General features: G+C 52.6%; 11 protein-coding genes across 11 annotated transcripts; 8 read left to right on the top strand and 3 right to left on the bottom strand.

The window, feature by feature from the left end:
• Positions 1–148: 148 nt before the first annotated feature.
• On the bottom strand, positions 149–2,257 carry BDV17DRAFT_273064 (FAD-binding oxidoreductase). The gene is made up of 3 exons (XM_073758984.1): positions 1,567–2,257; positions 979–1,507; positions 149–917 (listed from the first exon to the last, which is right to left on the bottom strand). Exons 1-3 carry the CDS (start codon positions 2,012–2,014, stop codon positions 434–436), a joined length of 1,461 nt encoding a protein of 486 aa, XP_073611900.1. The 5' UTR covers positions 2,015–2,257; the 3' UTR covers positions 149–433.
• Positions 2,258–2,342: 85 nt separating this feature from the next.
• BDV17DRAFT_284266 (cytochrome P450) lies at positions 2,343–4,291 on the bottom strand (the record flags this gene model as incomplete). The annotated part of the gene is made up of 10 exons (XM_073760507.1): positions 2,343–2,517; positions 2,595–2,859; positions 2,922–3,087; positions 3,140–3,256; positions 3,332–3,461; positions 3,513–3,609; positions 3,660–3,743; positions 3,803–3,989; positions 4,055–4,183; positions 4,244–4,291. The coding sequence occupies 10 exons, from the start codon at positions 4,289–4,291 to the stop codon at positions 2,343–2,345; spliced, it is 1,398 nt and encodes a 465-aa protein (XP_073611899.1).
• A 727-nt stretch (positions 4,292–5,018) lies between these two features.
• Positions 5,019–6,014, top strand: BDV17DRAFT_294877 (uncharacterized protein; the record flags this gene model as incomplete). The annotated part of the gene is made up of 5 exons (XM_073762936.1): positions 5,019–5,178; positions 5,232–5,297; positions 5,364–5,404; positions 5,469–5,848; positions 5,921–6,014. The coding sequence occupies 5 exons, from the start codon at positions 5,019–5,021 to the stop codon at positions 6,012–6,014; spliced, it is 741 nt and encodes a 246-aa protein (XP_073611898.1).
• A 1,108-nt stretch (positions 6,015–7,122) lies between these two features.
• Positions 7,123–9,030, top strand: BDV17DRAFT_294876 (cytochrome P450; the record flags this gene model as incomplete). The annotated part of the gene is made up of 5 exons (XM_073762935.1): positions 7,123–7,374; positions 7,455–7,839; positions 7,914–8,149; positions 8,212–8,547; positions 8,614–9,030. The coding sequence occupies 5 exons, from the start codon at positions 7,123–7,125 to the stop codon at positions 9,028–9,030; spliced, it is 1,626 nt and encodes a 541-aa protein (XP_073611897.1).
• Positions 9,031–9,098: 68 nt separating this feature from the next.
• On the top strand, positions 9,099–11,027 carry BDV17DRAFT_273057 (major facilitator superfamily domain-containing protein). The gene has a single exon (XM_073758983.1). It carries the CDS (start codon positions 9,262–9,264, stop codon positions 10,963–10,965), a length of 1,704 nt encoding a protein of 567 aa, XP_073611896.1. The 5' UTR covers positions 9,099–9,261; the 3' UTR covers positions 10,966–11,027.
• Positions 11,028–11,814: 787 nt separating this feature from the next.
• Positions 11,815–13,804, bottom strand: BDV17DRAFT_284264 (uncharacterized protein; the record flags this gene model as incomplete). Its single annotated transcript, XM_073760506.1, has 10 exons — positions 11,815–12,000; positions 12,114–12,182; positions 12,253–12,317; positions 12,406–12,439; positions 12,879–13,094; positions 13,140–13,141; positions 13,285–13,550; positions 13,598–13,674; positions 13,722–13,744; positions 13,795–13,804. 10 exons carry the CDS (start codon positions 13,802–13,804, stop codon positions 11,815–11,817), a joined length of 948 nt encoding a protein of 315 aa, XP_073611895.1.
• A 169-nt stretch (positions 13,805–13,973) lies between these two features.
• On the top strand, positions 13,974–15,104 carry BDV17DRAFT_273049 (exosome non-catalytic core subunit RRP45). The gene is made up of 3 exons (XM_073758982.1): positions 13,974–14,193; positions 14,247–14,366; positions 14,418–15,104. The coding sequence occupies exons 1-3, from the start codon at positions 14,030–14,032 to the stop codon at positions 15,019–15,021; spliced, it is 888 nt and encodes a 295-aa protein (XP_073611894.1). The 5' UTR covers positions 13,974–14,029; the 3' UTR covers positions 15,022–15,104.
• A 308-nt stretch (positions 15,105–15,412) lies between these two features.
• BDV17DRAFT_191652 (aminophospholipid-translocating P4-type ATPase DRS2) lies at positions 15,413–19,977 on the top strand. The gene is made up of 3 exons (XM_073755116.1): positions 15,413–18,595; positions 18,646–18,949; positions 19,016–19,977. The coding sequence occupies exons 1-3, from the start codon at positions 15,696–15,698 to the stop codon at positions 19,862–19,864; spliced, it is 4,053 nt and encodes a 1,350-aa protein (XP_073611893.1). The 5' UTR covers positions 15,413–15,695; the 3' UTR covers positions 19,865–19,977.
• Positions 19,978–20,827, top strand: BDV17DRAFT_191653 (uncharacterized protein). Its single transcript, XM_073755117.1, has 2 exons — positions 19,978–20,702; positions 20,767–20,827. The coding sequence occupies exon 1, from the start codon at positions 20,091–20,093 to the stop codon at positions 20,571–20,573; it is 483 nt and encodes a 160-aa protein (XP_073611892.1). The 5' UTR covers positions 19,978–20,090; the 3' UTR covers positions 20,574–20,702; positions 20,767–20,827.
• Positions 20,261–22,080, top strand: BDV17DRAFT_191650 (uncharacterized protein). The gene is made up of 5 exons (XM_073755115.1): positions 20,261–20,702; positions 20,767–20,951; positions 21,034–21,343; positions 21,403–21,556; positions 21,615–22,080. Exons 1-5 carry the CDS (start codon positions 20,657–20,659, stop codon positions 22,030–22,032), a joined length of 1,113 nt encoding a protein of 370 aa, XP_073611891.1. The 5' UTR covers positions 20,261–20,656; the 3' UTR covers positions 22,033–22,080.
• Positions 22,081–22,375: 295 nt separating this feature from the next.
• BDV17DRAFT_284260 (alpha/beta hydrolase) lies at positions 22,376–23,208 on the top strand (the record flags this gene model as incomplete). Its single annotated transcript, XM_073760505.1, has 2 exons — positions 22,376–22,786; positions 22,852–23,208. The coding sequence occupies 2 exons, from the start codon at positions 22,376–22,378 to the stop codon at positions 23,206–23,208; spliced, it is 768 nt and encodes a 255-aa protein (XP_073611890.1).
• Positions 23,209–23,216: the final 8 nt, after the last annotated feature.

Genomic DNA, 23,216 nt, shown 5'->3' with positions numbered 1-23,216 from the left:
TACCCGAGGAGCCCAATCAGCCCCCGACATCGGGGGCTGACTCTCTTTTTTGCTTTGATCTGTATATGAGCGTTAAGCAACCCGAATGGAGTAAGGTATATGTATTTGTAAGTTAACTATCCACCAATCCAACATGCAAGTAAATTCTGTATAGACACCAAACAAAACAGTCCCCCTCAGAATCCGGGTACCGGGGCCGTTTCCACAATGTCAGAGCTGCGCAAGTCTTTGGCTACCGTGAATCGAGAGCGCCTCCAGGGAATCCGGGAATGTACCTAGGGCTGGGGCTATCCTATCCCGTCCCGACCAGACCTGATGCACATGTCTCAACAGCGTCTTGAAGAGTAGATAGACTCGCTACATAGATTGCCGAGTACACAGCAGTGTATCTGATCAACTACTACTACTACTACATAGTAGGTATACGGCAAACTCAAGGAAACAACTTGAATCCCCCAGGCACAAGCTTCTGAAACACGCCTTCAGGATCAAACTCCTTACTAACCTCCTGCAGCCTCCTCTTATTCTCGGGCCCATACGAGGCAATCGGAGCCTGGGAGTCCCAAGCATAATTCATATACTCAAACGGAACACTCTGGTTCCGTTGCTTTGCCTCGCTCTTGATACTGTCGAGCGCCCCCTGCATTACACCTAGCACCGCAGGATCGTCGCTCTTGCTCTTCCAGTAGCTCAGCAGGAGGACTGAGACCAGGGGACCATCGTCGGGGCTCAGCCCGAGGGAGTTTCCGCCCTGCAGTGTGGATTTCTTCAGCAACGAGACGGGGTACGGCTGTAGAGTCAGCGAGCAGATTAGACCCTCTACGCCATGGATGGGCGCCAGGGCCGCGGTGTAGATGTCTGCTGCGGCTTTTAGTGTTTCGACGTCGGCTTTGACGGTTGTGTTGAAATATGCACATCTGCATGTGAGTTAGGCGAGGTAACTAGGTAAGCGAGTTAGGTAGGGGTGTATGTACGCACCTCTGCTGCTCCATAGCCGCAGAAGCCTGATCCTCAGCAGCCTGCTTGAGGCTCCGCACGGCCACGGAGCTCAACTGATCGACTCTGGGCTGAATATCCGTGAACGGAACCAGAACAGCGGGCGGTTGCCCCCCGTTTTGGTTCTCCGGCTCAGAGCCCGTATGATAGACCTGGTTCATACACATGGCACCCCCCATCACCGCCGCATACCCGGTGCTAATCATCAAATGGATTTCCTCCGTGCCCTTGTCTGGCGCACGAAGCTGGCGCACAAGCTCCTCAATCTGTCCAGGGAACGAAGGCGGAAAGTAATATGTGACTCCACACCAGAAGGGTCCCTGCTGGAACGTTCGCAGATCGAACCGCGTCACGACGCCAAAGTTGTTTCCCCCGCCGCGGAGGGCAATCCAGAGGTTGCGGTTTTCATTGGCGTTTGCGTGGACAGTTTCGCCTGAGGCGAGGACGATTTCGTAGTCGAGGACGTTGTCGCTGATGAAGCTCTCGCGAGAGGAGAAGAAGGAGAGGCCGCCTTTGTTTCGCAAATACTCGTCAGTCAGCTTTTATAGTGGGGTGAGGACGGAGTCGTACCTGCCAAAGCCAACCCTCCAATTCCACCCTTCGACGAGCGTGAGCCACAGACACCGAGGCCCTTGCCGTTATTCTCTAGTGCATCATAAACAGCACCCCAGCGTGCCCCGGCCGCAATCGAGACACAGTTATCTTTGTCTTTGATCTCGATATCCGTAAGAAGCCCCAAATCAAGGGTGATACCGCCCTTGATATTCGCGCATCCGGGGAGTGGCTGCTGGCCGGCACCGCGAATTGCAAAGGGCACATCTAGTGGAACAACGACCTTTACAAACCTGGACACATCGCCTGCGCTGCGAGGCTGGAAGATACAGGCCGGGGCGAGATCGCTCTCTAGCGCAGAAAGGTATGAGCCGTTGAGGCGGTTGAACTCATCGGTATTGGGCAGGTGGATCTGTGCAGGGGGGAAGGTCTCCTGCAGGAGCTGGATGGCTTTGGTAGTCTGCATCTTTATGAAAGAAAATTCCGGAGAGAGTGGTTGAGTGGGTTAGTTAGTGACTGAATCGTTGAATGCTATTGAGGTAGAGAAAGGGGGAAGCTGTCGAAAGAGATGCTCTTTAGAGGACAACGAGGGACGAGGCGGGGGCGGGGAGCGGGACGGGGGGATGATATGGAAATCAGCCTTCTTTGTTTGCGTGGAAAAGTTTGCTGAGGCCTGAAGTTGAGCCTGTTGCCAGTTGGGTAGTCGGTCGATTCATGATGCCTACTGCTATGAGGGGAAACAGAGAGAGTGGTCCCACCCTACGCAGTGCATTCTCTAATAATAAATACCCCTCTTACTGCGTCTTTCCAATAGAACTGAACACAACCTTTGTCTTAGGGTTGGGCAACATCGTCGACCGCCACGTAAACCATCTCGGCGCCCCCGGATCAACAAGCCTGCAGTCATAGTTGAGAATGATCTGCGCCAGGACGAGCTTCATGACTGCTGCAGCGTAGTACCGCCCAGGGCTACGTGATGTGTGCAGTCAGCGTCAGCAGCAATCCCTTCCAGGTTGGTTTATTGGTGGAAATGGGGCAAGACAAACCAGACCATCCGCCCAGAACCCCAAACATGCCACGATGCGTCGGCATCACACAGAAGAGACGGTTTGCGCTGCAGAGTCTGAAACTGAGTGGGGCTTGGGAAAGTGGCTGCGTCGACAAATCTGAAGCCATTGAATATCAGGGGGCTGGGGTACAGCGATGCGTCCTGCATTACGGCACGGACGGGGGTGCAGGCCCAGTCGCCAATATTGAGTCTTGTGCCGTCGGAGAATCGGAATGGTTTGAGGGCCTGTCTGCGAGTGCTCACTTGGAATGCTTGGATTAGTGGGCGTTTTCTTTTTCTTCTTTCCATGGGGGTGGTGGATTACTCGATTCAACTGGCGTCAAGCGCGCAGACTCCTTGATGAAGCTGTCCAACAGGGGAAGTCCTCGGCCGCTCAGGAGAAACTGACTGTACTGCGCCTCTAGCTCGGCACGCAGTGGCTCTGTGTACTCGGGATGGAGGCAGAGGTCGTGGATTGCAAATGTGATTGTCTAGTCTATGTATTAGCATTCCAGCGTACCAGAACAATGGGACGCAGCTAACCGTGGTAAGTGCATGAACGGAGCCAAACCAGATGGCCATCAGTTCATGAACGACTCGCTTACCCGACCAGGGGGCTTTGCGGGGAGAGGTCTCCATTATCCACTGAATACAGTCGGCCTGTAGAGCGCTCAGCTTAGTCGAGTTTTTGTCTTGTTTCCCTCAGAAGGCTTAGGACTGGAAACTATAACATACGTGTTTTGGAACCTCGTGGCCTAGATTCTTGAGATCTCGTTCGAGGCATCGCTGCTCGGCTACGGGCAGCAGTGTCTTGTATATGACCTCATGAGACCGCAGGGTTCGTTTGATCAAGGCCCCAAATAGGCTTGTGGCCAGCTGTCAGCTAACGGAAAATCAGAAACAAGGGGGACCGTACGGTGCAAGAAATGGCGGCATCAGTCGGAGGATCTCGGCGCATATGATGGTCTCTTCGATATATGCAAGGGCTGAGGCCATAAAGGCCTCGTTGCCGGCTGGACATTGTTAAGCGACTCATTACCCTGGAAGAAAAGCAAGAACCTACCCAGGTCTTCCCCGAAAAACGAGACTGCGTTTGCAATAACCACCAGTTTCTGGATTACATGGTATACCGGAGATTGACGGGACCCTGGGGAGATGTTTCAGCAACCGAAGCAGGCCTACTTGAACAGCATACCGCAGACCAACCATTCACCACTGGATGCTGGGAGTGCATCTCGCAAAATGAGGACTTGATAATGACACTGAGGTTCGGAAGAATCATGGGAATGTTGTTGGTCAACAGCGTGCGGAGGGCGCGTATAAAGCCAACGCCCTCGGTGCCGCGCCGGTCGAACCAGTTGAATCCGTGCATTGTATACTTCGGTTGCAGCATCTGGCACAACAGGCGTTGAGTCACCTAGTCAGGTCGCCACTCGAGTAAACAGAAACTATGCATACCTGTTTCGAGGCAGCTTGGAGGGAAAGAACCGTGTCGGGTGCTGTGTCGAGTTCCTTTAGCTGCTGGTCCGACGATACAAAGACATATCGGTTATCAGGCGCCAATACTTCGAAGGACCGGCCATTTGACTACATTGTAGTGAGATGATGGTTTCCCGTTCAAGCGTCTTTTTGATATCGCATACGTACCTCGTTGAACTTCCTCTGGATGACCTCAATACCATTGAAGAGATACATCCAAGCCGAGATGCGGTTGATCACAGTGCGAATTGCCCAGTCAATGATACTGTATACCTGCTAAGGGTCAGTGATCCGGCGCATCGAAATGGGTCTGAAATATTACCATGTTGTGAGATGTCGGGTGTTCAAGAATGCTATGCGGCGAGTCGAGAGAATGACCGTGGATGAACTCCATTACAAGCCATCCTGGAGACAATTTATACGCTCCTCCCCGGCCCTCCCTTGCTACTCTTCAGCTCTGTGTTGGCGGCTACTACGAATCTCCCCTTTGTGGCCACTTGGCAGAAAATGGAACTCGCGCCTCCACCCTGCCTTTGACATGCCAGGTAACACTGCACTGGCCTCGAAGTAGTGAAGTGCCATCGTAAACAGTGTAGAGCTTGCTTTTTCCCCCTACATATGCGGGATAGGAGGATAAGCGGGGACTAAAAGCTGGGTACAACAGCTCTAGCACTTGTGGTAATATGACTGGCATCCTACCCCTGCCTTCGACATGCCGGTAACACTGCACTAGCCTGGAAGTTTTGCAACTGGTTAAGCGCCATGGCAAAAGGCGTACAGCTTGCTTTTTGCTGACGTAGGCCAGGTAGGAGGATAAGTGGGGATTCAAGGCCTAATAAGACCAGGAGGATATGAACTGCTCTCCCCTCTCTCTCCCCCTCTTCAATTTCTCAGACCTATGTCATTTTTCTGAGAGGCCATCGTCTTGACGCTGATTCACAACATGGCTGATAGCAGCGCAGAGCCCGCAAAGCCCGCAGGCATGAGTGCCGACACCTTTCTCACTGTGGGAATATGCTTGGTTGTCGCAAGCTCGTTGGTTGTCAGCGCTCGCGTCTGGGTGAACTGGAAATATGTGCGGCGCAAGTTACATATTGATGACAGTATGTATCGCTCAAAGCCCCATTGCTAGTTCAGTACTGACATGTCTCCCAAGTTGCTGCGTTAACAGGGCAGGTGTTTATATCAGCCACCCTGACGCTGACCTATGTTTCCGTGAAAGGTGGATATACCTGATCCTATAGGCATCTGCGCGCATTTACTGACCCAGACGGAACGTCACGACCAGGTATCACCCAGGGAACAACAAGCGTTCGCGTTCTCTCTCAGGTATGTTTTTTCCTGCCACTGGCCCTGTCACAGCTGTATATAGACAAGACCTGAGACCCTCTAGCTCGGCGCGGCGGTATCAACCATTGGAGCATTCGCAATGTGGACTACAAAGGCACCCATATTGCTGTTTCTGCTGCACAACTTCAACATCAAGCGCTGGTTGCGCATCCTGGTTCTCTCCACGCTGTTCGTGTCTGCCGCGTGCTTTCTCGTTGGATCGTCAGTGACCGCAGTAAGCTGCACCCCTCACGGCGACGAGATCACCGCAGCCTTCCTGGCAAAATGCGCAGAGGATAGCTCGACAATGGGCGTCTTCCTCGGCATTGTCTCGGTGACCATGGATGTCGCCATACTCATCATGCCACTGCCTATCGTGCTGCGCCTACGACTTCCGCTCCGGAAGAGAATCAGCCTCACCTTGCTTTTTTTGACAGGCATACTGTGAGATTAACTCTCCCCTCCCCTGTTATCTGAAGATTCGGCATGTCTGCTAAGCCAAGAAATCCATACCAGTGCCATTGTTGCCAGTGCAGTCTCTCTCGCCTACAAGTGGCTCTCGCGCAGCGGCACGTCAACGGACATGACATCTGCAATGGTCTGCATGTAAGCATATCATATCGCCTCTCTTCTCATTGCTGCTGCATTGGGTAAGCATGGAGTAACACAATTCCAGGATCATTGAGTGCTGCATTGCTCTCTCGATTGGCTGTGCGCCGGCCATGTATTCATTCTGGACCAAGTTCCGGCCAGCCGCGTTGACGTGGTCCAGTTCCAAACAGACCAGCCACGGGACTTTGGACATCGCGACAAGGGGCCTCGTGGCGGGCAGCTCGAGTGCCGCATCCTCTGTGCAAAAGGACCTCTCTGAGTATACTTATTCTTCTCAGCAGGTGGAGTTGGCCAGGTGGCACGAAGTGGGCCACTAGGTTAAGCGCTCTTTCTGCTGTTCTATGCAGCAGTAGGCAAGGGAGGAGAAACACCGAGTATCGCTTACTGTTTTGGAGCTATGGACTGGAAAGCGGAAAGCGTGCGCATTTTCTGTTTGAAACGTGTCTAGCTACTCTGCTGCTTCTTTGAATGAAACAGGAGTTGAAGTTTGAAAGGATAATATAAACCAAAGAAAGATCAAAGGTGCCCGTCACCCAGGAGGGGTTAAACACCGTAATATAGAATACTATACTCTTCTATTTCACTTTATCCTCTCCCCTTCCCCACCGCTTCTCGTTTTATGTTCGTGTGTATACTCCATATATATATCTCCTGACAAGGCTGTTCTTAGACGGAAATCCCCATTTAACCCGTTGCACAAGGCATTCCATGGCTTCCGGATGCCTCTGGCGTTTCACTGCATGTTGCCGGTGATTCAGGTGACTGTGCGGAGATGATGGTCAGCAACAGTGCTGATTTTCCTTCCTGTACGACTACTGCCCTTATTACCCTGGTATACTGCGCAGTCTAGCCGGAGCATGGAAGTGTCTGAGGTGCCATCCCCCGTCTGGCCTGTTGCATAGACTACCATAGTAAGTTGAGGTCTGGAGAGTGATACTCAGCAGGATGTGTATGGGTTTGCTGGAGGCCGTCGCAATAAGTCCAGACAAGCTTAAATAGCGCATTGCAAGCCATATGTTTGGAAAGAATACCTAGATGGTAGATATTTATTCCGAAGTCTATCAAGGCAGCCTCATCAAACTCGTACAGCCCCTGGAGCGCACACAATGGAGCTGACACCGACACTGACACCGGTCATGTTGCGAGCGCCGGCAATAGTCATCGTCGTCACCATGTTGATTCTCACCCTGCGACTGTTCTATTTTTCCAAAGGAAGCCCGAGTCGGCTAGGGCTGGACAGCCTTGAATCGCTACCGACAATTGGGCTTCGGGGGCAGCGGTTTCCCTTTCCCTGGGCAAGGGCGACACTGTCTTCGTTGCTGAAGACCAAGGAGTGGGCGATCGCTGGCTATCAAGCGGTATGTACTTACCTAACCTGTTCAAATACCTCTTGATGAAATGGTTCATTCGCTTAAGACGAGCTAACCTGCTACATCAGCATTCCGAGTCCGATCAGCCATTCATCCTCCCCAGTCTTGACCGAGGCCCCGTGGTGATTCTCCCTTTAAAGCAAGTGAAACCGACATACGGACTCCCAGAAACGATTGTCGACGCACACAATACACAGAATGAGACGATCCAGACAAAGTGGACCATCTGGGACCAGGAGATCGCAGAGAACAGCAAGCTGCATATCAATGTCATCCGGAACCAAATGACGCGAAACCTAGGCCACCTGGTCCCTGTGCTTGCTGGTGAGATTGCCTTTGCGCTGAAACGCAGCTGGGGGGCTGGGACGCAGTGGAAAGAGCTCGTCATCTGGGACTCGTGCTTGGAGATGATTGCGGGCGCTGGGAATGCAGCGTTCTGTGGATATCCTCTTTGTACTTGCTTTTTCTTTTCCCCTGTCATATCTTCCTATCTATTCATTTACGGGCTACTAATCAAGAGTTAATAGGCCGCGACGCTCAATTCCTGGAGGGTGTGAAACAGCACGGGCTTAGTGTATTTGCCGGGGCGACTGTCATCAATGCAGCGCCGAAGCCGTTCAAACACCTGGTAGGAGGTGCGGTCCGCCTGCTGTGCTACTACTATTCCCAACGTGCAGCGAGACGATGCTTGCCGCTCGTTAAAGAGCGACTGGAGCACACGGCGAGGCTGAGGCTAGACACGGCATACCCCTGGGATCCTCCGGTAGGGTAACCCTGTTAGCTCTTCGAGTGGATACACGCATGCTAAGCAAGAGAGAGATACAGAAGGACGCTCTGCAATGGATCATCGATGAATGCTACACATCTGGCCAGCCGCAGCAGCTGGCGCCAGAGCGTGTCGCACAGCGCCTCCTCCTTCTCAATGTGATCTCGCTGCATTCGACGAGCTTCACCCTCCAGAATGTCATCCTCGACCTTGCGAGCACAGACCCCTCGGCGGGGGTGATTGATGCTCTACGCGAGGAGTGCCGGTCTGTCTTACAGGAGTCGGGCAGTTCGTCATGGACATATGAGGCTGTGAAAAAGCTGCGCCTGGTTGACTCTGCTGTGCGCGAGTCAATGCGGCTCACTCCGTTTGCCAATGTCGGGCTGCCACGAACAGTAAGTCCATTCATCATTCAATAGAAACAAGATCACTGTACAACATTTTTCTAAAGTCTCCATCAGGTTGTTCACCCTGACGGGGTCTTGCTCCAGGAGTCCAGCAATATCCGCCTCCCGCAGGGCACAATGCTCGCCCTACCACTCGGCCCAATTCAGCGAGACGCAGCCCTGTATCCAGACCCGGAGGTCTTTGACGTCTCCCGGTTTGCACGTGGGCACAAGCCCCGGTCGGCTCTGGCTCTGGATGAGGGGTTCCTCGGTTTTGGATTCGGACAGCACGCATGTCCCGGACGGTTCTTTGCCCTCAACGAGGTCAAGCTGGTGGTGGCACAGATGCTCCTGCATTATGACATTGAGCATATTCCGAAGCGGCCGGCGTCTGTGCCAATAATGTGGCTCAATTATCCAGCGCCGAATGCCACGGTGCGTGTACGTCGAAGGAGGGAGGCGGTTGGAGATGAGATGGAGATGGGGGGTTAGGGTTGCACACCGTCAAGCACGAGCAGATCGATTCACAAAGAGGCGCCTTTGTGTTACTCTGTCCGTGGCCATCCCTTCGTCTGTTTGTCTCACATTCAGTTTCATTTCTTTTCTTTTTCTCGCTCTTTTTCCCCTTCCCTCTTTCCGTCTCCTTGGCTTTCCTCCCCTTTGCCTGCGGTTCCTGACTTCAGCGCTTCTTCTTGCTCATGGTATGTGGAATCGCATCTCATCATGGCCAATGTCTCTTCGCCTGCCCGTTCCCCTCGCTTTTGGGGCATCTTTGCGGCCCTCTGCCTTCTTGCCTTTGTCTCGGCCCTTGATGTCTCCATCATTACCACAGCGCTACCGACTATCACCACTGACATCGGAGGTGCGAGCCAGTACGTCTGGATAGCCAACTCCTTCGTTGTCGCTTCCTGTGTGGACCAGCCTCTCTTTGGCCAGCTAGCAGACCTGCTGGGTCGACGTCTTCCGCTCATCGTCTCAACAGCCCTTTTCACTCTGGGCAGTGGTGTTGCTGGCGGCGCCCACAACCCAGCAATGCTGATTGCCGGCCGAACTGTGCAGGGCCTCGGAGCCGGAGGGATGTATGTCTTGTTAGACATTGTCTGTGCAGATCTTGTCCCCTTGCGCGAGCGCGGCAAGTACCTAGGCCTCATGTTTTCCTGGGCCGGCCTGGCGTCGGCTCTGGGCCCTGTGGTTGGGGGTGCACTGGCCGAGGCCAACTGGCGCTGGATTTTCTATCTCAACATCCCCATCTGTGGTGCTGCCCTAGGACTTATTCTGCTGTTCATGCGCGTGAAGAAACGCAACCCCAGTGCGACGACTGCCAGTAGCAGCAACAACGCCCCCAGCCTGGGCCTCGACTACCTGGGCCTGGCCCTCTTCATCCCAAGCATGATCTCCCTCTTGCTAGGCCTCATCCGCGGCGGCGTAGAGGAGCCCTGGTCATCATGGCGCATCGTTGTCCCACTCGTCCTGGGAATTCTCGGCTGGATAGCCTTTCACATCCAGCAGTACTTCACGACAACCCCCAGCGTCCCCCCCAGGCTCTTTACAAACCGCACCTCCGCAACCGCCTACCTCCTGACCTTTGTCTCCTCCGTCCTCGTCCAAGCCCAGCTCTACTTCCTCCCAATCTACTTCCAAGCCGTCAAAGGCATGACCGTCCTCCGCTCGGGCGTCTGTTTCCTCCCATTTGCAATCGGCACGCTGGTCTTCGCCGTCCTCTCAGGAACTCTACTGAGCATATTCGGCGAATATATGCCCCTCCACGCTCTATCTTTCGCCCTGTCCGCCGTTGCCTTCGGCCTCTTCACCCTCCTCGACAGCAGCACCAGCACCGTGGCCTGGGTCTTCATCGAGCTCACTGCCTCCGCTGGCGCCGGCCTTATTATGTCTGTCCTCCTCCCCGCCATCATGGCCGCCCTCCCAGAGTCCGACGTTGCCCTGTCCACAGCCGCATACAGTTTCGTCCGCACATTCGGGTACGTCTGGGGCGTGACCATCGCATCCGTCATCTTCAACGCCGTGATCGATGCTAACATCGACTCCATTTCCTCGCCCGGCCTACAGTCCCAGGTAAGCGGCGCAGAGGCATATTCATTCGCCAGCCAAGCGCATCGCATCATCTCGGATGCTGGCGGGCGCGCCGAGGCCGGCTGGGACGAGGTAGCTGGGGTCTACACAAAAGCACTCAAGGTGATTTGGTGGGCTGGGTTGGGGATTAGCCTGGCCGGGTTGTTGGCTGTCGGGATGGAGAGGAGACTGGAGCTGCGGAAGGAGCTGGAGACGGAGTACGGGATTGACGACAGCAGTAATAAAAATACTAATAATGATGATAGTAGTGGCGAGCGTGGTGGAGAGAAGGAAAAGGGAAGCGCTGCTCCTACCCAGACTCCCTTGCCGGTGATTGACCACAATATCTCGCCTTAATCTGCCTTGTTTGCATTGGCTAGGGTAGGGCATATTTTGTACCTAATAGTATTACGCTTAGCTTATTCCATGTCCAATATTGATACCTTGCCACCTTGTCTTGTATCCTTCCTTGCCACGGGTCATAATCTGGGGAATTCGTCGGTGCTTAGTGTTCATACAAATGAGCAAGCTCTTGGTGACTGGGCAAGAAGCTCACACTATGTTCAGACTCCACAGTATCCCTGTACGGAGTACCGATCTATCAGAGTAGATAGAAGATGTCAATGGAGGTCACGGCACTGTTCCTAGTAGGTTACCTAGTTAGGTAGGTAGGTACTCCCCCGGGCCGAGTGAAAGCTGCTAGGTCATGAATCAGGGTTTCATGGAGCTTGTTACTAGCACCCGATCACGAATTAAGCCATTAGTATACTTTCGGTAAGGAGTTCCGTCTCTTAAGTATCTTCCCAGGCGGTTCCAGTAATTTTTGGCACGCGCTAATATCAATTTTGCTGTCTCGGACCAAAAGAGGATATACTAGGAGAGTACCTAGTAGCAATGCCTTGGGCCGCCAGCACAGACTGCACACAAGACTTTGTGCTGCTATTGAGAGAATGAAATGTTGCTGCGAGTAAAGCAAGGGATTTGTGAGGTTGGGGATGTTGCAGTTTGTTGTTATAGATACCGAATCAACTAGGTGTAGACGCCTGGCCCAATCAAAATTAGTATGGTAGTTTGAAAATAGAGCCTCCCTAGCAAATCTAACCGCACCAAACGCCTTTCCGTTCCCAAAACACCAGTTTATTTCTAGACACCGTATACGCAGTATACCCAAACTCCTCGCGCAAAGCACATATTCCGTAGGGAAGATTACTCCTTCACCCTCTTCAAGACCCCTTGATCTTCAATGGCCTTCTGTATCACCGCGGCGTCCCGCTCGAGCTCCTCCCGTCGTTTCGTCTCGGATTCGTCTTCACCTAGGGTGTCCAGTTTGCCGAAGAGCCATGTTTCTTTCATGGACCGTGTGAGGGAGAGGATGTCTTCTGCGGCGCGGATCTGGGTTGCGATTACGTTGTAGTTAGCACCGGAAATTGATAGGAATATGGACGGGAACCGGAGCGGAGATTGAAGTCTGAATTTGATTAATTGGACCAAAATGTAGAACATACCAGGGCCGTGGACTCAACGTCAAGCTGGTATGTTTCGACGGCAGTTGTCGTATGACTCGTGCTTTCGACCTGGGTTGGAAACCAATTGTTAGGAGCGCGATCTCCTATCGACGGGAAGAGACGTAAGAAGCGAGCGCACAGTAGCTGTAGCCATAATATTCTCAAACCGTTGGAGTAGTTGGGAGATATCATTGTTTATGCGAGCTGAAATGTTGATAAGCAATGGTTCAGCGATTCTATTGATTCTGGGTCTGACTGCGGCCAGCTACTTGACCCGGGAGATTGTACGTACAATGCAAGGCTTTTGACGTCGGTTGAGAGTCCATCTTGGCGATATTAAAGGGTTTTGTAATAGCTTCTGTCGCATGGAAGAGTAATGGAGATGAGATGGCGGGGTGGTGGGCGGCGGTCGATAAGCTCGTTTACTGCCGGCATTACCAAGTGGGTGATCCTTGGTATACTCTTAAGAGTACTTCAGGTTCGACAATGTCGGCGGTAAAGGAGAAAAGGGTAGAAACTGAAAAGTTGACATGGAAGACTGGAAGGTATCGGTGGATCATCCTAATGGAATGAGCGCATTCGCTCGTCGCGTTTGGTGAATAAAAGCTAACTATAAAGTACATATCTAAATTATATATTTCTCGGCTGCCCATGCGCCAAACGCCATTGACACAAGATTGTATTCCCAGATCAAGATTGAAAGCTCACGATGTGGTTTTTTCCTTTGTGGAAGTACTGGTGTAGGCATTGAGGCATTCACCGCACGTATTTTGACATGAACTTTTTGTGAAAGTCAGATCGGAGCAAGTCGTTGACAAACTCCTTCCCTCGTTTGTCCTCCGTCCCTCGAGCTTGATTCTTGAAAACAACGTCGTCGTCCCACCGTCGCTTCATATTAAAGTCGGTGGGATTAAGCAGAGGATTGCCTCGCGCAATGTCGACCTCTCGTTGCTCTTCTTCCTCAGCGGCACGTTCGCGTTCCTATGATGGTAAGCAAGATTCGCGTTGAAGGGTTAGTCCACAAACCTCTTTCTCCTTCTGAGCAAGCCGCTCTTTCTTGATCTTCTCAAGCTCTCGCATTAGCTCTGCCGCCTCATCCTCATCATCACTTGAACCAATTAGCACAGTCCGCAATAGCACCAGCAAAGCGCAAACCTGTCTTCATCACTACTATCCTCCTCCGATCCGTCTGAGTCTGCGTCTATGTCCCTCGTTTCCTCCAATATCCGCCGCCGTTTCGCCTCTGGGTCTTCATCTTCCAAATCTCCGTCGGCGCCATTCGGGCCTTCCAACTGACGCTTGGGCGTTGAGCTTTCTGTAGGCGTTTCGGGAACGGGGACACCGTTCTTCTTGGCGAAGTGGTTGGCTTCAGCCTGGAGCAGTTCCGCGCGCAGGTCGCGATGTGCCGATTCGGCCTCGTTGCCCTGGCCAGATTGACTGTTCGGTCAGCATGTGCATCTCTTATAAACGGCTCGTCAACCTACCGAGTCTTCAGGTGGGTATGTGCAGGTAGGAGACGTTGGTGGTATGCCGGGCCGCGGAGGGCCTCTTTCCCTCGTGCCTATATTCTGTGAGTGACGATTCTGGCTAGCTGGGCGTGGGACATACGGGATCGAAGGTGGGTCTGTGGGCTAGAACTAGTCAGCTATGGCATTCAATCAGTGTCAAGAGGCTGGCCTACCTGTAGTCATTGTGGTTTGTAGCGCAAGTTGCAGGTTGAAGAGTTAAACTTCAAGGTGAACGAGATAGCGATAGACAAGCCTCAGGCTAGCATTGACTCACCGCCCTCTAAGTGGGGCTATGATTGGCCCTGGAACAACAATGGCCCGCCCGGGCAGCTTCAATGACGCTTGAGAAATTTCCAGGCGCAAGTCCGATCTGTCTTGACCCCATCGGGGCCGAGTCTGCCCGCAATTATGAACAAAGAAGCACCGCTCTCGATTGCTGAGCGCGATTTTATCCTCGATGCGCTCCGCGAGGACGTGAGGCTGGATGGCCGTGCGGCCGACCAGCTCCGTCCGCTGAAGCTCTCATTTGGCGAAGAATATGGCCATGTGAAAGTGCAGCTTGGAAAGACGAGGTTGGTTTGCGCCAGTTTCTACTTGTACCATACTAATTGTCTAATTATTATAGCCTCGTCGTTCGAATATCCGCTGAAGTTGCCAAACCTCACGATGATCGGCCGTTCGACGGCATCTTCAACATTGCGATGGAGTTGACCGCGATGGGATCCCCAGCCTGGGACAATGGCCGGTATGGGTATCGATGTGTATACACTGAGTGAAACTGACTGGACTTGCTCAGACAAGGGGACCTGGAAACATACGTTACGAATGTGTTAGACCGAGTCATTCGCCACTCCAACGCTTTGGATACCGAATCACTCTGCATTCTCAAAGGCGTCAGCTGTTGGACGATACGTGCTGATGTGCACATCACCGACTACGATGGCAACTTGATTGATGCGTCCTGCATTGGTGTCATGGCTGGGTTACAACACTTCCGCCGTCCGGATGCCGTGGTCAAGGATGGCCAAGTGATCGTTTACGGAGTGGATGAACGAGTTCCCGCGCCGTTGAATATCACGCACAAGCCTCTCTCGATTACATTCCACACCTTCGACGAAGGAAAGGTGGTTATCCTCGATGCGACGCGGAAAGAAGAACAAGCGGCTGAAGCGGACGTCATTATCGGAATGAACAATGCCGGGGATGTCTGCTATGTATCCAAGTTTCAAGGCTCCCCGGTGGATGCTCTGGTTTTTGTGACGAAGACGACGGTCGCTTTGGAAAAGGTCAAAGAAATAAATGGCATCATTGACAAGGCCCTGCAGGCTGACCTTGAGAAACGATCCAAGGGTGGCCTGGCAGAGCAAGCTCGAGCGGAGAACGACCGGCCTGTCGCGTAGCTTATGAACAGGTTATCGTCTGAATGAAGGATCGATGTAGATTATGATAGATGAATGAATGCATGATCATCTCAACAAAGCAATATGCAATTTCACAGTGAAATTCTGCCGGATCTGTAATAACGATTGACAGCTGTTGATCAGGGAGCTAAATATTGAACAAAGAAGTGCTGACGTCTAGGGGGGACCAGGGGCCACAGAGAGGGACGAGCAAAGACCCTTGAAACAAATCAGATGTCGGCTTGTTAGTACCCCATAAAATTAGTATAGATGACATAGAGTGTCTTCATGCAAAAGCACGCTAAAGATCCTTGCATCGAGCGCCCACGTCAAGCTCTCCGTAGTCAGACAGTGATCAACGCGGCTGGAGAAGCACCGCCCACGCCAAACCGTTAGTGCTTCCCAAACTCTCTCCTCAATTCTCACCTCCAGGCAATCACCATTTTTTCTTTTTGGCTGCGCTTTCTGTCTTCCTGTCGTTCTGCTCTGCTTTTGCATTCTCACTAAAGTCGCTCCCCTCAACGATCGGCTCTTTGCATAATCCACGTGGTCTCCCTCTCCTTTCCCCAGCTTGACGTTCGGCCGTCCAAACAAAAGCAGAAGCGCCCACTCGAAATCGATGCTCCCCCTGGGTCGCACCACCACATTGACGGTGCTCGCCCTTCCCGATCATCATGGCCAGCGGTAGGGCTCCAGGTCGTCATCCCGCCGCTGGCCGGGATGATGACCTGTTGTTGGAGGAATCTGCGCCCATCTATAACACAGGACGGCCGCCGCCGGTTAACGACGAGCATCTCCTGCGACAGTACGACATTGACAACTCCGACAACGGGCAGCAGCCTCGACCCTCGGTATCCTACGATAATTTTGTTGGCGGAAGCGTACAACCGCACACCGGCGCTCATGCGACGGGTCCTGTGCATCCCCCGGTGCAAGCCGGCGGTTACTTGTCCGACCCCTACTCCGGACACGACGTATCGCGAACGTACTCACAAACTTCCGATCTGAGCAACTACAACCGGTACTCGATCGACGAATACGACGATGAACGGGGGGGACACGGGTACTACGATATGACGGCGCAGGATCCGATGGAGTCGGACTCTCGCATGCGGGAGCGCAACAGCATACTCAGTATGGGCGGTGGGCTCATGGGTCGAGCGAAGCACATGTTGGGCATGAAGCCGGAGTACTCTGAGATGGACCTTCCCCTCACAGAAGCCGGAGCTCGAGCCGCGCGGGCCGACAGTACGGTTTCTGACGATGCGGGTGCACCTCCGAAGAAATCGAGGAGGTCGTCATTCAAATTCGGATTCGGTCGTAGGAAGGCTGACCCGTCCACCCTCAGCCCCCGTATGATTCAGTTGAATAACCCACCGGCCAACGCAGTGCACAAGTTTGTCGACAACCATGTTTCTACCGCAAAGTACAACATCATCACCTTTCTACCGAAGTTCTTATACGAGCAGTTTTCGAAATATGCCAATTTGTTCTTCTTGTTTACCGCCGTGTTGCAGCAGATTCCCAATGTCTCGCCCACGAATCGATATACTACCATTGGACCGTTGGTGATTGTGTTATTGGTGTCGGCCATCAAGGAACTGGTGGAGGATTATAAACGAAGGTCATCGGACAAGGGATTGAACTACTCCAAGACCCAGGTTCTCAAAGGGTCTGCGTTTCACGAGACCAAATGGGTTGATGTCGCCGTGGGAGACATTGTCCGCGTCGAATCCGAACAGCCATTTCCCGCTGACTTGGTCCTCTTGGCCTCTTCGGAACCTGAAGGTCTCTGCTACATCGAAACGGCGAACCTCGACGGCGAAACCAACCTTAAAATCAAACAAGGTATTCCGGAAACCTCGCATCTGGTTAGCCCGGCTGATCTCAGCCGGCTTAGCGGTCGGATACGCTCCGAGCAACCAAACAGCAGTTTATATACGTATGAAGCGACTCTGACGATGCACGCTGGTGGAGGAGAGAAGGAGCTTCCTCTCGCGCCTGACCAACTCTTGCTTCGAGGAGCAACGCTTCGGAACACACCATGGATTCACGGTGTTGTTGTCTTCACCGGTCACGAGACGAAGTTGATGCGCAACGCTACGGCGACTCCGATCAAACGGACCGCGGTGGAGCGCATGGTCAATATTCAGATTTTGATGTTGGTCAGCATCCTCATCGCGCTCAGTGTGGTCAGTTCCGTAGGCGATTTGATCATTCGGCAGACTGAAAAGGACAAACTTGCCTACCTCGACTACGGCAACACTAACCCAGGGAAACAATTCATCATGGATATTTTCACATACTGGGTTCTATACTCTAACCTTGTCCCGATCTCGCTCTTCGTTACCATTGAAATCGTTAAATACTCGCAGGCGTTTTTGATCAATTCGGATCTGGACATCTACTACGACGTGACTGATACCCCGGCTACTTGCAGGACCTCCTCGTTGGTTGAGGAACTTGGTCAAATTGAATATATCTTCTCCGACAAGACTGGTACCTTGACCTGTAACATGATGGAATTCAAGGAGTGCACAATTGGCGGCATTCAATACGGCGATGAAGTTGCAGAAGATCGACGTGCTACAGTGGAGGACGGAGCTGAGGTGGGAGTACACGACTTCAAGACACTCCGAAAGAATATCCACACCCATCCCACCAAGGACGCGATTCACCACTTCCTTACACTTCTTGCTACATGCCATACTGTCATTCCCGAGCGATCCGAAGCCGACCCGGAGAAGATCAAGTATCAAGCAGCGTCTCCTGACGAAGGGGCTCTTGTTGAGGGTGCAGCCCAGATGGGCTACCAGTTCAGCAACAGGAAGCCTAGGTCTGTGATTATCACGGTGGCGGGACAAGAGTACGAATATGAGCTACTCGCGGTCTGTGAGTTCAACTCCACCAGAAAGCGTATGTCGACCATCTTCCGGTGTCCGGATGGAAAGATCCGTATCTACGTCAAAGGTGCGGATACCGTCATCCTAGAGCGTCTCAACCCGGACAACCCGATTGTTGAGTCGACATTGCAACATCTTGAGGAGTATGCGTCTGACGGTCTTCGTACTCTTTGCTTGGCCATGCGCGAAATCCCTGAGGATGAATTCCAACAGTGGTACCAAATCCATGATAAGGCAGCTACCACAGTCAGCGGAAACCGTGCCGAGGAGCTTGATAAAGCTGCTGAGCTTATAGAAAGGGACTTCTACCTTCTTGGCGCTACCGCTATTGAGGATCGTCTCCAGGATGGCGTTCCAGACACCATTCACACCCTGCAGACTGCAGGTATCAAGGTCTGGGTTCTTACTGGTGACAGACAGGAAACTGCTATCAACATTGGCATGTCTTGCAAGCTTATCTCCGAGGATATGACGCTTCTGATTATCAATGAGGATAGTGCCGAAGCCACGAGAGATAATCTGACGAAGAAGCTTCAGGCTCTTCAAAGCCAGACTGAACCCGAACAGATGGCGTTGATTATCGATGGTAGATCCCTGACGTTTGCTCTGGAGAAGGATATGGAGAAGCTGTTCCTCGACCTTGCCGTCCAGTGCAAGGCCGTTGTTTGCTGGTAAGTTGGGACCTTTCTTTTCTGTCTTTGAAAAAGCTAACGCTTCGCAGCCGTGTTTCACCCCTCCAAAAGGCTCTTGTTGTCAAACTTGTCAAGCGTCATCTCAAATCTCTACTTCTGGCCATTGGTGACGGTGCCAACGATGTTTCCATGATCCAAGCTGCCCACGTTGGTGTCGGTATCAGTGGTGTGGAAGGTTTGCAGGCCGCACGGTCCGCAGATGTTTCAATTGCACAATTCCGTTACCTCCGCAAGCTGCTTCTTGTCCATGGAGCTTGGAGTTACCACCGTATCAGCCGCGTCATTCTATACTCGTTTTACAAGAACATTGCGCTTTACATGACACAGTTTTGGGTGAGTCGTCTCCCTTCGTCTTAATGGTTCCTCTCCGTCTTAGTGGTTCCTAGCTAATGGCAATAGTACTCTTTCCAAAATGCATTCTCTGGTGAAGTCATTTACGAATCATGGACGCTCTCATTCTACAACGTCTTCTTCACGGTGCTACCTCCTTTTGCGATGGGTATCTGCGATCAGTTCATCTCTGCCCGTCTATTGGACCGGTATCCCCAGCTATACCAGCTCGGACAAAAAGGACTGTTCTTCAAACGCCACAGCTTCTGGTCCTGGATCGCCAACGGATTCTACCACTCTCTGCTGCTGTACATCATCTCTCAGCTCATTTTCCTCTACGATCTCCCGCAGGGTGACGGCAAGACCGCCGGCCACTGGGTCTGGGGCTCAGCATTGTACACTGCTGTTCTGGCTACTGTCCTCGGAAAGGCAGCCCTGATCACCAACATCTGGACCAAGTACACCTTCATCGCAATTCCCGGCTCGATGGTTATTTGGCTCGCGTTTCTTCCAGCCTACGGCTACGCGGCGCCCGCCATTGGGTTCTCAACCGAATACTACGGCACCATTCCCCGCCTCTTCACCTCGCCGATTTTCTACCTAATGGCGATTGTCCTCCCCGCAATCTGTCTTCTCCGCGACTACGCCTGGAAATACGCCAAGCGGATGTACTACCCGCAGCACTACCACCACGTGCAGGAAATCCAAAAGTACAACGTTCAAGACTACCGTCCCCGCATGGAGCAGTTCCAGAAGGCGATTCGCAAAGTGCGCCAGGTGCAGCGGATGCGCAAACAGCGCGGGTATGCATTCAGCCAGGCCGACGAGGGCGGACAGATGAGGGTTGTCAACGCTTATGATACCACGAGGGGAAGAGGGCGATACGGAGAAATGACCAGTTCGCGGAACCTGGTTTGATTTTGTGCTTTTATTCTGTATTTCTCCTTTCCTTGATCTGTGTTTTCTTACTCTTCATGTATTTTGCATCTCTTTTTCTATTCGTCTACTTTTTTTTCTGGCGGGAGCGAGCTCGACTGAGCGTGGCTTTAAGGCATTGTATGTAGCTAATGAACTCACTGAACCTTGGATCCGATATGGCTGCACGCCTGCCCAATTTCTGTCGTGGCGTTATTGCCAAACCACAATGAGGCAGTCAGTCGGTCTCTATCTACTCGGTGTCTCATCCGTGTGTCCCCACGGCCTACCAAAGTCTGGCACGTCCGCTGTAGTAACTGCAGTGACTGCACATTTCTCCCAGGCGGCCCGCCTCAGCCGCCCACCCAATGTGCGTCACTGCCCTGGCTTCTCCCACCCCACACCCCCAGACTATCTCTCCAACACCGTCTCGAATCGTGGAATGGAGTGGGTAGCTCTCTGGATCTTCGCATCATGGGAGGACAAACAAAGTAATTTAACCGACAAACTGGAGGATATTCGGAGTTGGTCCCTCTTTACTGTACAGTCCGGCCCGACTACCCCTCGCCACCAGCACCCACCGGGACCGTGTTGCTTTGTTCCCTCCCGACTCCGGTACCTGGTATATAGATCGAGCTTCTTTCCACTTTGTTCTCATCGGAGTTCGCTCGCATTGTTGACCTCCGCTGCTACCTTCCCTCTCCATCCCTAAGCTTTTAAGCTTTCTCCCTCGTCGCCAACTCAACAACCCTCACCACCATCGGCGTACCTCCGATTCCCCATTCCAATCCCACAATGGCCGCCGCCAACACAACATGGCTTCACAAGCTGGAGGAACAAGGTACCCCTCCTGCCAAATGAGCACCATTTCACTGGCAATGGAAAACCAATACTAAATCTCCCAGTCCACGTCGACGTCGACGCCATGGACCCCGCCTTCATCAAGAGCCTCCCCATCACCCCGCACGACATGACAAGCAACCAGATCCACGTTCATGGGCGCATGAGCCACCCCGATAACAGGCAGTTACTGCTCGATGTCGCGAGGGAGTATAAAGGGAAGAGTTGGATGGAGATCTATACGCGCGCTGTAAGTCTTCAGTGCCAACCCGATGCTCCCGGAGTCGGAGGATAAGAGTTGAAGAAGATAAGCTAATGGGATGGGCACCTAGGCGGTCCTCCTCTGCAAGAAAAACATCGATCTCATTTCCGGCCGCGTCCTGTTGCAGGTCTTACCCTCGGGTGCGTACGACGGACAGAAAGTCCTCGAGCATGCGCGGCTCTACGCGAAGGAGTTCGAATCTGTCGGGATCTCGAAGGATCGGTTCTGCATTAAAATCCCCGCTACCGGGCCCGCATTGAGCGTTTGCTCGACGCTTGAGGCGGAGGGAATTCGGACGCTCGGAACGGCGGTTTTCTCGCTTGCGCAGGCGATTGCGGCGAGTCAGGCGGGGTGTACTTATATTAGTCCTTATTTTAACGGTATGGTTATGCCCGGCAAGATATTGAAATGAGAGGGACGATGGCTAATACGGCTCCAGAAATCCGCGCAAACCTCGACCTCAGTCTCTGGCCGAACGTCGAAGACCCAGCGACACAACACACCATGTCCGCGCGCCTAATGCAAATGCTCGAGACATACCGCCGGTTATACAAAGACACAGGCAAGATGCAGCCTCTAATTAAGAACGCAAAGTACGACGGCCTCCTATATCCATTTCCCAATTCCATACATTTGCTGACAAAATGATAGCTTCATAAGCCCCAAAGAAGCCCTCGCGCAAGGCGAATTCGGCGTCGACTCTGCCACAGTCTCGCAGGAGGTCCTTTCGCAACTCGCAATCCTACCCTACGACCCCTCTACCTCCATCCCCGCCGGCGTAATTGACGTCCCGAAGCCGCAGTACCCCGGGCACCAGAACAGTGTTGCGGCGACGCCGAAGCGGCTGGCGCATCTTGCAGCTACGGATCCTCTCGCTGCGGCGGATTGGGATGGAAAGCTTGCGGATGTTGATATTGATTATCTGAGGAATAATGGTGAGGCGTTGGAGAAGGCGATCAGGGCTGATCCGATTGCGACGGCGAGGATGGGTGATGCGTTGGGGTTGTTTTTGAAGGTTGAGGGGGAGAGTAAGGAGTTGGTTGAGGGGGCTATGAAGGAGGTTGTTTAAATATTGAGTGCATATAATAGACAACATAGAGATCAATCAGGACTGAAGAAGGATTATACTTTTCCTGGACGAGCTTGAGCTAGTGGCTACCTAAATCTTAATCCGTCTTCCCTCACGCCACCTTCGGTGTCACGTAACTATCGATAGCTTAAGTAGCAGCTACCGGGGTGGACAAAGAACCCCAGCAGTTTCTCCAACTGTTAGGTATTCACTCTCACTTAGTCGCTGTTCCCGCCAGCTGGTTTTTTTTTTTTTTTTTTTTTTTTTTTTTTTTTTTTTTTTTTTTTTTTTTTTTTTTTTTTTTTTTTTTTTTTTTAAAAAAAAGCTTCCTCGAGTCAACACCATGGCCACAGTTGTCTTGATTCCCGGTGCCTGGCTCACGCCAGCCTTCTACGAGCCTTTTCTGAGCACCATCACCACAGCCGGCAATCCTGCTCTCTGCGCTGCTTATCCATCATTTGATCCCGCGGACACCGCCACGACAGACTGCAAAGCCGATACCGACGCCCTCTCGCAGATCCTCCGCCCTCTAGTAGAGAATGAAGGACGCGACATCTTGCTGGTTATGCATTCCTACGCAGGGATGCCCGGCGCCGCTGCCGCCAAGGGCCTTTCAAAGACAGAGCGCCAGACCCAGGGGAAACCCGGCGGCATTGTCGGGATGGTTTTTGTCGCTGCCTTTATTGTTCCTGAGGGAGTCAGCTGTTCCGGATTGCAAGGAGGAAACCTTCCACCTTGGATCCTTTTGGATAAGGTATCGTATCCATCGTTTAGCGATGACGGCCAACAATATACGCTGACCTGACCACTCTACGATAGCCGTTGCCGAATCTGAACGTCCCCGAAGACCCCATTGCAAACTTCGCTGCCGATGTCAATAAAGATCTGCTCAAAGATTTCGATACGTATCTTAAGCCGCATTCGTCACTGGCGTTTCACTCTCCTCAGCCTGCGCCTGCCTGGGCTGACGACGCCTACGTTGGACGACTGGCAGCTATTGTGACAACAACAGATCAGGCCGTGCCCAAGGACGCGCAGCATGCCATGGTTGCAGCTACCCAGAAGAAGTGGATTGTCAGTGAAATAGATAGCAGTCATTGCGCGCCTTTTATCTCTCGGATTGACGAGAGTGTGAAATTGGTGCTAGGTCTTCTACGCCAGTTCGAGTCACTATGAGCTTTAAC

Source organism: Aspergillus undulatus, assembly GCF_047715775.1.
Source record: "Aspergillus undulatus strain CBS 261.88 unplaced genomic scaffold BDV17scaffold_59, whole genome shotgun sequence".
Classification (NCBI taxonomy): Eukaryota; Fungi; Ascomycota; class Eurotiomycetes; order Eurotiales; family Aspergillaceae; genus Aspergillus; species Aspergillus undulatus.
Note: the sequence above shows the minus strand (reverse complement) of the source record. Positions and strands in the feature narration are given on the sequence as shown.